This window comes from Etheostoma cragini, chromosome 22, assembly GCF_013103735.1.
Source record: "Etheostoma cragini isolate CJK2018 chromosome 22, CSU_Ecrag_1.0, whole genome shotgun sequence".
Taxonomy (NCBI): Eukaryota; Metazoa; Chordata; class Actinopteri; order Perciformes; family Percidae; genus Etheostoma; species Etheostoma cragini.
Genome location: NC_048428.1, coordinates 1,460,010 through 1,476,179, shown reverse-complemented (window position 1 = coordinate 1,476,179; position 16,170 = coordinate 1,460,010). Strand labels below are relative to the sequence as shown.

Genomic DNA, 16,170 nt, shown 5'->3' with positions numbered 1-16,170 from the left:
TCCTTTGGGAACTTTCAGCTCACAGCGTCCTTCATGTCTGCCACTGTGTAATCAAATGTCAGTTCAGAGAGCCAGGATTATGAATGTTAAGCACGTGTTCTTGCATTGATTTGAGATGAAATGGAAAGTGGTGAGATGTAAAATGAGAAGTCATACAGTCTGCGATCCTCTGAAAGATCTTCTGGTTCTGGATATGGGGCCGGCTTCTGGACCACCGTGACGGTGGTAGAAGCTGCTGCGCTGCATGTGAAAAGCACCGGCCTACAAACTGTGGGCCCAGTTTGTGGCTTTCACACACGCTGGTTGCATTTGTATTAGCACGCCTGATAAGTGGAAAAACAACATTGTACCCTAATGATATTTAATGATATGTATTCATCAACAACCTTCTAATGATAAGAATGAAAAAGATCAAACTCGGAAACCAAACGTGGAATCTAGAAGTGTTAGTCCGGCCTTTGCCTGATTTCCAATTGTTGTGATCCTTAAATCCTAACTCCTCCTTCTACCTCCAAAAACTGTTTCCTTCTCCCCACTCCATCAATTCTCTTCTCCTAGTCTTCTAGGCCACGCCCCTTTACACCTGTGATCCAGGAGGAACATGATCACCTGACCAGTGTAACTATGTGAGACTACACATGGCAGACAAATGGACGCATGCATGACATGGACACCAACGTTTAACAATGCAATAAGTCTTGTAAATCTATCTGTCCAATCCTGTCCATCCAATTTGGCAATATGGTTCTGATCAGATGAGTCTCCTGACTGTTCATGAGCACCATGAAATAGCAGAGAGTCAGGGGACAGCAGCCGAATTAGGGGAGGCTCACGCGAATTAGGACTAGGAGAGCCAAACCATCCCCCCATCAGATCATAACAGGCAGTCCTCCTGAGATTAAAAAAAAAACTACTAGTCAATTAATGTCGTTAAGCAGATGAAGCACAATCAAAGGGAAGCAGATGGGGCACAAATTGTACCTATCAGGGACCCGTCATGACCAAAAGAACGAGATCCAGGGTACAAGCGGCCAAATGGGTTTCCCCAGGAAGGTGGCTGGCGTCCCCCTTAGAGATAGGGTGAGAAGCTCAGTCCTCTTTTGGAAATGTTTCCATCTTTTCTTGGCTTCTTTATGCACGTTAATATACATTTTTACCTTGGGTGCCCAAACTTTCGAGCCCAACTGTATACCCACCATCTGGCCTGGGAATGCCTTGGCAACCCTCATAGAGAGTTTAGGGACATGGCTTGGGACAGGGACGTGTACTTTGAAGATGGTCCATGAATGAAAAATCTAAACTGGATTTTACACCAAAATACCATTTCTTTTTCAAGAACAGACAATGTGACAGATGATTGTGAAGGTCTGTTGTGTATGAGAAGGAGAACATCATGTTCAGGTCCGCGGAACATCCAGATGTTATACATTTACCACCTTAACGCTGGCAACTGCATTGTGGGGGTGTAAACATACAGGCTTTGGACTCACAAGCCAGCATCAACAGGATGAGAAGTGGTGTGAGACTCAGTATGCGCTGTCACTATCATTCCCTCATACGCACAATTATTAGCTTTAGGCATTTTTGGAGAGCGAAATTATAGAATATTGAAAACCCAGTTTAGCCTCAATTCCCATCTGAGAGCCACTGTTTAACCAAATGATTTTCTCAACCACTGGAAACTAACTATAGAGTAGACACATTTTGTCTGGATTTAAAAGCGGACTTGGATTTCAAAGTAACTGCGAGAGAGCTGGACTTCATTCTCACCAAATACTCTAGGTGTGTGGATTATCTCTGCGAAGAGGGACTTTGCTCTGTTTGCACTGTGGAAGTCCTGTCTCAGTTGAGACAAACGCTTCTGCTAAACATGCCATGGCTCTGTTTTGGGACATGTGACTTATCACATTCTATATATCTTGTCCACTGAGAAGACACAGTTTGGACTCACTTGGTATAACAATTCCTGTGACATTAAAAGCAACACTCAGATAATAAATGCTGCCGTGCTGGGGATTAACTAACAGTGTGTATGTGACAACATGCAAACTGTACCTTTGCTTTGATTCTCTGTAGTTTTATGCCGTTCTAATCTGTGGAACAGGTTTGATAGAAACCCACTGGAGGGTCAGTCAAAACATGAGTGGATTCATTAAATGTGTGAGTATGCAGTCCACACTTGTACACATCCATTCTTACCATGTATTCATCTTTACTCACATCGGAACTTTGCAACGTTTGGGGTTACGAGGCGAGAGAAAACTATTTCCTATGGAGCACCGGGAGCAACTGGAAAATACTAAGCGAAATAACTGTTAACTCCATATCTAGAAAGCTGTTTATTTCCAACAATGTCATATTTCCACCTTCCACCTTCCACATTCAGTGTCGTCCAGATGTTCATGTTCCCCAGTGGATGAATCCTAATGACTTTGCGATCCCTGAACCAGGTCTTAGTCTTGGATGAATCACCATGCACGCTAGTACACTCATGCGTGCTGCCCCAAGTATGAATTGGGATAATGTTGGTGACCCCATGACCTTTTACGACCAAATACTTGGCACTCCTTCAGTCTCAGCTGTTGTTAGTGTTACTGCTGTTTACTAGTGCTATTAATTGTATTTATAACTTGCGCTGTTACTGCAAACAACCCAAGTATAAATACATACTAACTAAGATTCTCATATCCTTGAAGGTTAACATTTAGATTACAAAACATTAGAAATAATACTTGAATAAGTAAATCTCCTCCCACCTCCTACTGAAAGCTGCACAATCTAACTAATCTAACTAATAGAGGTACATACATATACAAATATCTTCTGGACAGACAAACTAGAAGCATTTGTGAGAGCTATACAGGATTTACGATCATACATCAATTATACCACAGCAGAGGAATTGCATAAACCAAATATTTGCTATGTGAAGAAGACTTAAGTGATCGCGAGGGGAGAGATGTCCGACTGAGACTCTCCATGGACAGGCCTCAATAACAACTGTGTTTGGTTGGTTATAGATCACTGAGGGTCATTTAACCTTGTGTTGTCAACCAGGAAAAAAAGCCATTTCTTTTCAACATTATTGCTTTTTCCAACATTTTTGTCACTTTTTCAAAGTTGTGGGAGCCTTTCTTGATGTTTTTTGATATTTGTAATGTTGACGTTTTCAGCGCTTATTTCAATGGTCCATTTTTGGTGACAAAAACAACAACAAATGAACTGAAAAGAGGTCAATTTGACCCAAGGACAACATGAGGGTTCAAGCATGAAGAAATGTAACAACGCAGGTTTAAACTGAGAGACTGTGGTGTTTAGAATGGTGTGCCAGGAGGAGACTGATTCAGCAGCTGGTTAAAGGACGGTGTCCTTTGGAAGATGCTAAGAAGGAAATCCATCTCATGTCTCTGTGTTAAGTATGGGGGTAGCTTAGCTTAGCATAAAGGCTGGATCAAGGTGGGGACAACTAGCCTCAGGAGAGCTGTGTTGAAACAAATTACGAACTTTCTTGGTTGTGGTATTGCTTTTTTATTTTTCATGAGATATGCATCCTCTTCTTCCAATTCTTTTTACAGAGCCAAACACCCAGGGAGCATTATAAACCAGGGACAATTCGGTAAGAGGAATGAACACTTTATAAGGCGTATTAAGGGTTTACATGCTCAGGACAGGTGACTGCTTTAGTTACACAGCATCACATCAGATGGACAGACAGGAGAAATGAGCATCATGCTTCAAATTTGTGCCCGTCAAGGCGGCCATGTTGGCAGTAAAACGTCGACAAAACATTACAATATATGAACACTTTTACATTTTGGTAGACTTGTTGTTTCGATTTCTCTCTGAGAGTGAGACAAGAAGATGGATATCAATCTCATGTCTGTGTGTTGAATATGGAAGCTGGACCCAGGTCATATGTAGCTTAGCTTAGCACCAAGACCAGGGAGAAACAGCTAACGATACACCTGCCAACACCTCCAAAGCTGAGCCTAAGCCCCTCCCCCAAACAGCCATTGTCCAGTCACAGCCAGCATGCACAGGTGTCGGAGGGTTGGTGTTAAAAAGAAACAGCCCGATATCTCCTCATGTTATACAGGGACCACGCAGCTCATTACTGAGCACTTTGTCTCCAAGATCTGCCAAATGTAGCCGTAGAAAAAAAATTAAGAAACTCAGTCCACATACAGGGGGTGGTGATGGCACAGTGGATACAACACAGGCCTTTGGCGTGGGAGACGGGTTTGATTCCCACTGTGATACATCAACCAATGTGTCCCTGAGCAAGGCTGCAATTCTGGTTAATTCCAAGAGAAAACCTAACCAATCAGGTCTGTCAGTAGAGAGAAACTAACCAATCCGGTCTGTCAGTAGAGAGAGAAACTAACCAATCAGGTCTGTCAGTAGAGAGAGAAACTAACCAATCAGGTCTGTCAGTAGAGAGAGAAACTAACCAATCAGGTCTGTCAGTAGAGAGAGAAACTAACCAATCAGGTCTGTCAGTAGAGAGAGAAACTAACCAATCCGGTCTGTCAGTAGAGAGAGAAACTAACCAATCAGGTCTGTCAGTAGAGAGTCTCTTTGGATAAAAGCATCAGCTACATGACATGTATTGTATTGTTATGTAATGTAATATAATGTAATATAATATAGCTCAAACAAGTACCCTGCTTAACCCACAAAACGGCTTCATTAAATGTTTCTGGAGAGCAGAGACAAGTGTTATTTTTTAGCGAAAGGGACGTAACAAATGTACACACCACAATCTCTCTCTAAACTGAACTACGTAGTTTTGGCTCTCAGACCTTTTTAAATGGGGACCGTTAGGTTCAGGTATGAGGACTGAAAACACGGTGTGGCTTGTATTTCCTGCCCCACTAGGTGCGCTCATTTCAGAAACACTGCTTCCCCCTGCTTTCTGTGTTTATGCTAAGCTAACCATGTCCAGACATCAGCTGCATATTCAACGCACTGACATGAGATTGATATCAATCTGAATATCTATTCTAAAGGCTGAACTATTCTTTGAAATCAAATGAATCAAAGACAACACTGAAGACATACAACACCTTGTAGTAACCAAATTCATGTTGGCTACAGAGGACATACACATAATAATAACAATAATAATAATAATAATAATAATAATAATACCAACGAAAATGGGCATAGAAGCTGTGACTACAGAGCTGCCTAGCACAGTAATACTTAATGTCAGAGGAGGGACACTTTGTGCTGGACAGACACACACACACACACACACACACACACCACACACACACACACACAGTACATTCGAGTAATAACCCTTCATAATTGTCATCATGCAATAAAGAATAACAGCTATTTGCTGTAAAAAAACAAACAAACAAAAACATGGCACATAGGTGATCATTGTCTCAATCATTATCAGATACACATCAAATATAGACACTTCTTAACAAATAAAAAGTTATTGCAATTTCATTAATACTTCATATAAGACATTATATGCAAGGCATACTGTGGAAATCTTCTTTACCCAAAGTGAATTGTGGGTAGTGAGGAGCTGATTGTCCTTTTGTTACCAAATGGCTTCTAGTTGAGAAGTGCAGACAGTGAGCATCCCTTCTCTACTGGCCTCTCAGAGCACTCCACCCCCCCGACACGCACACACAGAGGCCACACACGCCTGATGATGTCATAGTGATGTCAGCAGGGTTGTCACAGCTCGGGCTTGAGGGGTAGACAACCCAGAAAAAAAGGCAAAATGGCTGAAAGTCCAAATCATGGTTTCTGCCGACAGTGACTGGTGTCAGCGCTCTTCGGGGGGGTTGTTGTCTTATCGTGAGGGACGCAGCTGCAAGCCAGCTGAATAATGTGTTGCATTCACGGACGTCAACGATAAAACAAGCATAAACAACCTTTCATAATGTCAGTTATGACAACATTCCTCCAGTATGCTCATCAGCGGCAGTAGCATCAGGGAATGCACCACAGGCGGCTGTCACATCTACCGTGTGCTGGTAATGTATTCTTGGATATTTCATGACTTAAATTGAATTAGTTGATTCTTTAAAATGAATAGTCAGACAAATCGAAAATGAAAGTAATTGTCATTTAAAACACTGACATTGTTCTGAAGTGATGAGTCATGTTTTGGAAAATGCTCCTGACTTGAGTTACACGGAGCACAATAACACTGCTACGGTCTTCTGTCATACATAGAAATATACAGTTGCCCCATTAACCCTTTATCTACATTGTGAATATCCCATCATGTTGTGATATTCATGGTTTTCATGCAGTCTGAATGCTACTGGATGATAAAACGTCAGATGAAGTGTTAGCAGGTTTCTTAGCTGCTACGACCTGGACTCCCTTCGTATTTACACTTCTTGCTTTGGTCAGTAGTTCCAACCCTTTGTTTCATCTGAGCTGGCGCAGCCCATGAGCATGGCACTAACACTGCTGAGGTTAGAGGTTCAACACCAGGTCCATATACACACCTCACATGTTACATCCTGCACTGCGCTACACACTACACACCGTGCTACACACTCCATGTGACACACTGGGGGGGGGTCTGCCTGACTGACACCCATCTTTGTGTGTGAGTGTATGTAAAAGTCTATGTGTGGCAGAGGGAATTGTGGCTAATTTGTCAGACAGATGTGCTGCTGTCTGGCAGCACATCTGTCCCTCCCCCCCACCACACACACACACACACACACACACAAACCCACACACAAAGCCTCAGAAGGAGACAGAGTGAGTCATGAAACTTACATTCCCACCTAACAGCTTTCAGAGAGCTGCTGCTGGGACTAGTGGATAAACACTGCTGGTATGAAGTCACACACACACACACACACACACACGCACACACACACACACACACACACACACACACACACACACGTCACTGAGGGAGAACCAGTGTGTTGAATAATACTGTCCATACTAAATAAATTCATATAATATAATAAGAATAATTGCTTTTCCACCGCCATGATTGTTTGACACGCAGGGGAGCCAATAGGAATGATTGTCGAAAAAGGCACCGCTGATGCTTCTTCCTGCTCCATGAGCGCACACTCACCTCAGGACTTACTGCCATCCCAGGAAGAAGGGGGGTACTTTGGAAGACTAAAGAGTTAGTGAGGGAGAAGCAGGGGGATTGGCACTGAGACCTGCTGGAGGACAGGGGCTGCAGCCATGAGGAGGCCCAGCAGGAAGCAGAGGCCTGGGGGCAGAGGGGAAGGCCCAGGGCTCGCGGACGAGCGGATAGAGGAGGTCTGGATCTCAGAATTGAGGAAGGCAGAGAGGGGGACATGGGAGACCAGCGTGGGGCTGGCGTAGTTGATGAGGGAATCAATCTTCTCTGCCTCCTTACTGCAGGCTTCGACCTGGAAGATACAAGAGAGCACGCTGATCACTCTTACCCACTAAGTAGTTTTAAAATGAACTCGGGATTTCTTATAGGCATCATTGTATATGTATGTGAAGCTGTATATGAAAGCATGTCTTTTGTAGATGTTGATGTGTCTACACTAGATCAGGGAATTCTTGCCACAATTTGCTCCTGAAGAAGAGAAACCTGCAGGGTCCAGAGTTGTGCATTTTCCAGATCTTTTCCAGATTTCCAGCTGTTGTTGGGGCAGCAGAGCCGTTTCCTAACTGTTTGGCACTTTAGTGTGAACAGAGATCCGTACAGAAACAACCCGAAAATACTGTTATGGACATATATCATAGCCACAGATATCCATATCAGATGCAGCCAGCTTATTTCAGAAATAGTTTGCCGACCCTTTCTTTCAAAAGATGGTCCTAAGATTTGCTCTTTTTCTTGTTTTGTTTTTAATTTGCATATTTTTTCGGCATTCTGGGATACTGTGTCAGCAGCTGTGACTCCTGCTCATTTGGACTGCACTTGGCTGGATGTGGACAGAATTTAAATTCCAATAACTTTGGTGAATCAGGGAAAAGCTATTCTGGCCGTCATCATTCAGTTTCAGGGTTGTTGGTTCTGCTTTTGCGTAAAAAGCTTTAATTGCAGTAAGGAATGGTTTTGGCACTGCTCTCGCTTAAGCTGGAGATGAATACGACTGTACTTCTCAAAATGTTGGAGAAGCTGTTGCCTAGTAACATCTAAACCTAAAAGCCACCAGAAGAAGCTTTCCGTAACTACCATGAACCTGGTTTGTTTTGGGGGGGTTTTCTTCAGCCGCCTCATCTACGTGCCAACATTCTGTCTCTTCATACTTTCATCCACATTTCAGAAAAGTCATCAACAGCTAGTCGCCGGGAATTCTTACACTTTGGGCCAAGCACACATTACACTTTCCAGGGTAAAGAGCATGTGATCCAACAGCTCCTCTGGGAAAAGTCTAGAGGAGTTCAGGTCTGCAGTGCATGTGTAAAGGTTTCCGTGGGATGTTCTCTTGGTCCGCTGCGAGTACAAGCCTGACTGACTTCTTAACCATGAATTTTGAAGTATATAAAAGTATAAATAATCAAAGGCTGAACTGGGTTCACTATGGCCTTGAACAGTGAAGGTAGAGAAGAACTGCACGTTGAAAATAAAGGTGGAGAAGATTGCTGCAGGCGAAGGCAGCGGTGTTTTCTTTTCAAACTACCTAAGAAACTAAAATCGCCCTGGAAAACAGATTGGAGCAACTATTTAAATAACTTCATAACCTGTGGCACAAGCAAATCCAAGCCAGTGAAACACTAACACCCCCCCTTCCATATGCTAGGTCTATTCCCAAAAGGTTTTCAGCTCAACTACCGAACGGACTAGGGCAGTGTAGCAGAAACATCATACATCACATAGGGTCAGAGTCTTGTTTTCACGAAGCATGAACAGCATCCACCCCCCCTTTATTCATGAGCAAACAGCGATGCATGTCCATGTTCATAAACATGCAATCTGTATCTGCATACATATCTGGATCAGGAATAACAGCCGTGATAAAGAATTTATACCAGGAGTAATGACAAAGGTCTGGGGGTCAGATGTCAATATCCAGATCATATATCCAGACACAGATCACCACTAGATTGGACTCAGCTAACCTTCTACTCTGGATATCACACAATAAGTGCTTCATAACAAAGTCATGCTAACTCCGACAGCATGGCGGAGTAGCAGCGGCTAACAACAAAGGGACTTAACAAAGGGTCCATTGTTTCTTAATAGCTGAGGTTATTTCAAAAGCTCTTTCCAGTAAATGTATACCTCTGTTCAACATAACTTCCTTTTTGGAAAATATACGGTCACAGTGTTTCTTGCTATGCTCAATGCATGATATTCATCACACATCCATCCAATGCTGTTAGGGCATTTCAAACCTGTCAAACTGATGACTGATGAGAGACACCGTATGACCACTGTCATTAGGGTTACAGAAGGACATGTGGCCCGATCCTGACCTCAACTTGGTGGACGGGAGACGCGTGGGCCAAGGAAGAATCCATTACATTTTGGCCCCCAGAGTGGACATGCAAAGTAGTTTTCAGTTTCGGTAACATTGTGAAACTGGGTGTTTGTGCTGCATTCATGGGGTGTCGGAATAACATCTGCCAGAGCAAATGAAACATTGTTCTGGTTCCCGGGATAACACGTATGAACTCTTTCTACTGTGGATGAGACACTATGGATGGCAGGACAGAATGTGAGGTATCAGTAGTAATCACTGAGGAAGATGTTACTGCAAGTGTTTTTGAACTGCAGCCAAACGGGATTAGGGGCCCAGGCCCTCTGAAAGCCGCCTTCTTAAAGACTGAATGGAGTTTAATCATGGATACTGTGCTGTCTCTGTTACAGTTAACACACAGCTAAAGGTATGCCAAGGTTCTATTCTAAACTTAATAAAGACACGTCCTCCTGTAAAGACTGCATGATCTCAGGATCAACACGCGACCCACAGAGGGTCTATGTCAGGGGAGCGGGTTCATATTCTCTGTTTACAGACCACATCCTGATCAATGAGATACCCTTTACATTGAATAAGTATGCTGATGACATGTCCATCTACATTAAGTTGCGGCCTTTCTGACCCACACTCAGGTCCTTCAAACATTAATCAACAGAGTCAGCTCAGAGAGATCAACGTGGCCGAGACTAAATCATTCATTATCTGCACAACAGAAGGTCTGAAAACCGCCAGCTTCCCTTGATGGCCAACATGTAGAAATACCTCAATACACTTCTGCACTCTGGGCTAAGCTTCTCTGAAATTACAGCTCGCAGCAACCTTATCTTCTTAGGAAATGTAGGGGCCTCAGTGTCGGCCGATTTGACAACTAATTAACAAATAAAGTAAAATAGTTGTAAAGCCAAAGCCAAAGGCTTTTCACCCGACGTGTTGTGTAACACAGCTTTTTAATGAAGGTCTAACTGCGTCTTGTTTCTTGTGTTTGGTGAGCTGAAGACAATAAAGATGTTTTTTAATTTACTCCAAACCACATGGGGGTGCTGGTCAGTACATGTTTCCCAGGAGCATCCATGTACCAAATGTTATTTAGCAGGGCAGTGCTTGATGAGCAGTTCTTCTACTACTGACGGAATGATTGGATTCCTCTCATTTTAGAAATACCTACTCATCAGTCAGTCGTATATATAAGTTTGTGTGTGTGTGTGTGTGTGTGTGTGTGTGTTACCTGCAGTGGTGTTGGCTGCTGCTCCACTGGAGCAATGAGGACCACCAGCTGGTGGTCGATGCTCAGGTATCCAAAGACATCGCACTGTGGTACGGAGACATGAAGTCGCAGGACCTGCAGCACGTCATGGACCGTCACAGGCTGGTTCTTATTCAGCTGCAGGCGGGAAGTGGGGGGGGGGGGGGGGGGGGGGGGGGGGTCAGACATACTGCAGGTTGGTCACAGTTCAGGCACAGAGGCATCCAGCCTTTGAGATTCGTTCTTTTCTTAATAGCAATGATGTGTTACTCTAAAGAAACTCAGGACTGTGGTGGTCCCACTGGCAACACTGAGAGAGTCCATAGTATTAAAATCGGGTTATTCATTTTCCTACTGAAAATATATAAAATAGTTTTGGTTTGTCTGTAATAAAAAAAAAAATAGCAAAAACAATATTCTACTATTTGAGAATGAAATCATGATATTTTGAGTATTAATTTCCTGTGTGATCATTTCCTCTTCAATGCGTTTCCTACTGATAAAGGACATGAAGGACAGACAGAAGGACTCCTCAGACTGTCCACAGTGATTAGATGATCAATCAGTCTGTGCCCAAGTCACCGTCAACGCTCGTCAGGTCACATGACCATTGGAGTGCCAGTGGAAATAAAGAGTCAGAGAGACACGGACGGCTGAACGCAGCAGTCAACAAAACATGAAGGACTGTGTCTGCATATGACCCAGCAGTACACACTATATGCATATACCGTTATAAAATATGTAGGTATACATACATGTATACGTGGGTAGATAAAAGTAGACCAGCACCAGAAATATTCTTGTTCATTTCCTTGTGTTATCGTATCTCCCCTGTCCAAACCACACACACACACACACAGACAGACAGAAGATTGGGGCCTCCCCCCAGCGGTCAGCATCTGTAATTACATGTGTACCTTAGAGAAAATGTTGATCTGTTCTTTGTTCCAGAGGAGCTGCAGCATGCTGGCACAGATAGGACAGCAGGCTCCTGGACAGAGGTCAGAGGTCAGAGGTCACGCTGGGTTACTTCAACAAATCCTCCACAAACTGATACTGTGACCATGTCATCCAGTATGTGTGGCGACATTTACTGACCAGGGGGGGTGACAGGCTGGCAGCCCGGGGTGGACAGAGCTGGACAGGGAATCACACTGCATGCAGAGTCGGGAGCCACGTCAGACAGGGCCCCCACAGCGTGGCAGGGGCCCTCGTAGTCCATGGCCACGCGGTCAGAGAAGGCCTCACACACCGTGTTGTAGGTTTCACCGTTATGGCCACAGATTTGCCGAGGCTTCCGACAGCCATCCTGAGGACAGGGCACAATCAGCACATTTACATACACACATTCATTTTGATATGGTTGTTGCATGTTTGTCTTACCCTTTACCCTAACCTAACCCTGACCTAACCTTAACCTTGACCCTGACCCTAACCCTAGAGAGGTGAGATGTGAGTGTGTCTCCAGGTGTGATCCTACCTGGCAGTGGCCCATGTAGGCCAGGCTCTTCCCGGCCTGCTGCAGCTGGCACAGACTGGCGTGGAGCAGGCCGTCAGTGTCACAGGCCGGCTCCACGCTGCTCTTATCACAGGCAGCGGGCCGGCCCACACACTCATACTGTGGGCAGTCCGACCAGTCGCTTAGACACACACGGTACTTTAAGATGCACCTGGAACACACACACACACACACACACACACACACACACACACACACTTATATGTCGGCCCTTACAGAGGAGAAGCTCACGCTCTACCAACATTTCACACTCAGGAAGTAACCTGCTCTGCTCCACTCAGAGTGTGTGTGTGTGTGTGTGTGTGTATATATATATACATATATATTTGTGTGTGTGTGTAGTGTTTGGACACTGCTTTTGCTTTTCTTTTGAACGTTGTCACTGAAACGCAAAAGGTAACAGGTGTCCAAATGCAGACATACTGTATGTGTTTACCTTCTCTTATAATCCTTTTCTACACTTTAGCATGTTAGCACAGCCACATTACATTTTACTTACTGTACATCATTCACCTGTGTGTGTTACAAATACACATTAAAACTCTTGAAATGGGAAAAGTCAGGAACACAGAGAATTAACAATTCTCATTAGAAATGCTGCTCTCTGCGGCTGTAAATGTTTCCTCAGATCTGTAGTCCTGCAATGGCTGGGAGGTCAGAGGTTATGGGTGGAGGGGGGGGGAGGGATGATAATGATGAGAATGTGTGAATGAAATGGAGGAACAACAGTGATGAGGACCTGAAACACCAGCTAAGAAAGAGCGATGGAAGAAGAGAGGCAGACCTCTGGTTTCTCTGGCAGGGTTTGCCAGTGCAGGGGTTACTAAGGCGGCACAGGCCGAACACAAACTGGTGGTCCTTGAAGCCCATACAGCGAGCCACACAGGCGCTGGGATACGTCCGCCCGTTGGAGGCACACACTGGGACGAAGCGATCTGGACACCCACAGGGAAGGCCTGGAGGGGGACAGCAGGGATTAGCTGGAGCTTATTGTGTTATATATATTTTTTGTGCACGTTATAAGTTTACAAAGTGAAAAAGCCCAAAGTCCCCCCCCAAAGGGACTTACCATCTACAACAAAAAACCCTGTTCACAAACTGCTACAAACAGCTCTGTTGTAGTCCAGCCTTTACTTCAGGGACAAACGTTGTAATGCTCGCCTAGCCTCTAGCATGGTCCGCCCTCATACTCTGCTCCTGACTGGCTAGTAGTCCTAACCTAGGTACTGTCAGGGCCCTCATACTCTGCTTCTGACTGGCTAGTAGTCCTAACCTAGGTACTGTCAGGGCCCTCATACTCTGCTCCTGACTGGCTAGTAGTCCTTACCTAGGTATTGTCATGACCCTCATACTCTGCTCCTGACTGGCTAGTAGTCCTTACCTAGGTACTGTCAGGGCCCTCATACTCTGCTTCTGACTGGCTAGTAGTCCTTACCTAGTTACTGTCAGGGCCCTCATCCTCTGCTTCTGACTGGCTAGTAGTCCTTACCTAGGTACTGTCACGGCCCTCATACTCTGCTCCTGACTGGCTAGTAGTCCTTACCTAGGTACTGTCAGGGCCCTCATACTCTGCTTCTGACTGGCTAGTAGTCCTTACCTAGGTACTGTCAGGGCCCTCATACTCTGCTCCTGACTGGCTAGTAGTCCTTACCTAGGTACCGCGCATGTATGACCCCCAACAAATATGGAACAGAAGCGAGCACCCAACACGCAGGGTGAAAAGAGGAGCTGCAGCAACGGGCAGTACAACAAATATACGGTGTTTTCTGAAAATTGTGAAACTGGTGGATGAGTGAGGAGAGGAGAGGAGGCGAAAAGTTATTCAGGAAAAGGAGAGAAAAGGAGAGGGGGGGATTTGCTGAGTGAGTGATAATTTGAGGATTAGACTTTGGAGCAGGAATAGAGTTGTGTCGAGCCAACCTCTTCCCACATCCGCTTGGCATGGTTGCCGCAAAGTCATTTCCATGGAAATTAAGACCCCACCCCTCGTTGTTTGTGGCAGGGTAAATAGCGCCTAAACCCATCAAAAGCAAAGGGACATTTTGAAAAGGAAAGGCACAGCGGTAACACAACTATGTCCCTGTATCTATGTGTGTTTTTTTCTCACTGTTTAATGTTTTTTTAAGTGAGAACCAGCCGTCAGGCAGGTCAATTAGGAGGAGAAGTTCTTATTGGCTGTGACGGCCTGGCAGAGCCCGCTGTCTTTTCTCATCATTACAGCCTCCTCGGACCTCGGCCAAATATAATTAGACTCCCCTTCGTCAATCAGTGTTTGTCGTTATAAACGGACAGCGCGCCTGGAACAAATACAAAAAAAGAAGCTAATCAATGCTGAAAGTAGAAAACTTTAAGTTTGGACTTTTTCTTCCTGCCGCACAGAACGCCAACACAGTCATTCTAGTGTTGAGTGTGTTCAGCTTCATAAGGTTATTATAAACAGAAGACACTGCATTTGTTTTATTTTTTATCACCTCGCTGATTGTGCACACTGTGCCGAGTTCTGTGATTGGAAACACACATTTAAAATAGAAAAATCATGTATTTAAAAACAAAATATCCCTTAAAGGCCTCCATCCATCCGCCTCGCCAGTCGTAACAATTGAGATGTAATCTCTGCAAACAACTGTTTGTATTACTTTTTTTTTTTTTTTTTAATTGTTAACTCTACAGTAAAGATCTGATTGGTTGCCACAATGAGATAAATATGTGTTGGATGGACATGGAGTTGTTCTGGTGGTTTTAATGGTAATATATGGTGTTGAACAGGAAGTCAGGACTTGGGTCCAGGTTTGAGCAGCAGTCCGTTTTGTTCAGATACTATAATGCTATAAAAACACTTCCTCTATGATTTACATAACAAAGATTGCGAGTGAAAGATTTACCCTCAATAAATACTTAATGCAAAATACACAGTCAGCACAGGGTTTCCCACAGATTAGAAAGCAATTTATGGCGGTAGGATGGGTGACGCTCATTTGCATATTTATCATGTCATTACGCAATCATTTGCACAATGTTTAATGGTTGGGTTGGCAAGGTAGATAGAAAAAAATACCAATATTTAGCCAAATTCAATGGCCTATCTTTGAAATTCATAAAGAAGACTAGCTTGGCCAGGGCCCGGCCAGCTCAGAGGCGTCTTTCTCCTGTTGCGTCCCACTTTCTCTCTTACCTATACCGGCCCCCGGACCCTGTCCCGTCTCCCCTTTCTATCTGCCTGTGCGCTGTGCTGGTGCACATGAGGAGACTATTTCTAACGTTAGTGGTCTGGGTCTAACGTTAGCAATTCGCTGACCTGCTGCCACTAGGTCTAACGTCAGCGGTCTGCTGACCCGCTGCCACCAGGTCTAACGTTAGCAGTCTGCTGACCTGCTGCCGCCAGGTCTAACGTTAGCGGTCTGGGTCTAACGTTATCGGTCTGCTGACCCGCTGCCGCCAGGTCTAACATTAGCACTTTGCTGACCCAGTGCTGCCAGGTCTAACGTTAGCAATTCGCTGACCTGCTGCCACTAGGTCTAACGTCAGCGGTCTGCTGACCCGCTGCGGCCAGGTCTAACGTCAGCGGTCTGCTGACCCGCTGCCGCCAGGTCTAACATTAGCGCTTTGCTGACCCAGTGCTGCCAGGTCTAACGTTAGCGGTCTGGGTCTAACGTTGGCAGTCTGCTGACCGGCTGCCGCTAGGTCTAACGTTAGCAGTCTTCTGACCCCCTGCCACTAGTTGTAACGTTAGCGGTCTGCTGACTTTCTGCCGCTAGGTCTAACGTTAGCAATCCGCTGAGCGGCTGCAGCTAGGTCTAACGTTAACGGTCCGCTTAGTAGTCCGCTGCCCACTCACGTACCCCGTGCTCATATAGTGGCAGTGACAATACATAAGCTTGAGGAGTGTAGTACATAATAATAACAGGCCGCATTTGAGTATTAAATATTATTCAAATAGTATTTGAAATTTGAATGGTATTCGAGGAAGCTTGACAGCTCTAGTTGGTCGGGGG

At 44.7% G+C, this 16,170-nt stretch overlaps 1 protein-coding gene across 1 annotated transcript in view; it reads right to left on the bottom strand.

The window, feature by feature from the left end:
- Positions 1-6,408: 6,408 nt before the first annotated feature.
- Positions 6,409-16,170, bottom strand: part of reck (reversion-inducing-cysteine-rich protein with kazal motifs) — a 38,187-nt gene continuing 28,425 nt past the window's right edge. Inside the window, exons 16-21 of the mRNA XM_034862202.1 lie at positions 12,963-13,134; positions 12,140-12,329; positions 11,758-11,968; positions 11,577-11,650; positions 10,642-10,797; positions 6,409-7,385 (exon numbers count right to left, since the gene is read on the bottom strand). Coding sequence (XP_034718093.1) covers positions 7,134-7,385; positions 10,642-10,797; positions 11,577-11,650; positions 11,758-11,968; positions 12,140-12,329; positions 12,963-13,134 — 1,055 coding nt within the window. The 3' untranslated portion in view covers positions 6,409-7,133. The remainder of the gene's footprint in view (positions 7,386-10,641; positions 10,798-11,576; positions 11,651-11,757; positions 11,969-12,139; positions 12,330-12,962; positions 13,135-16,170) is intronic.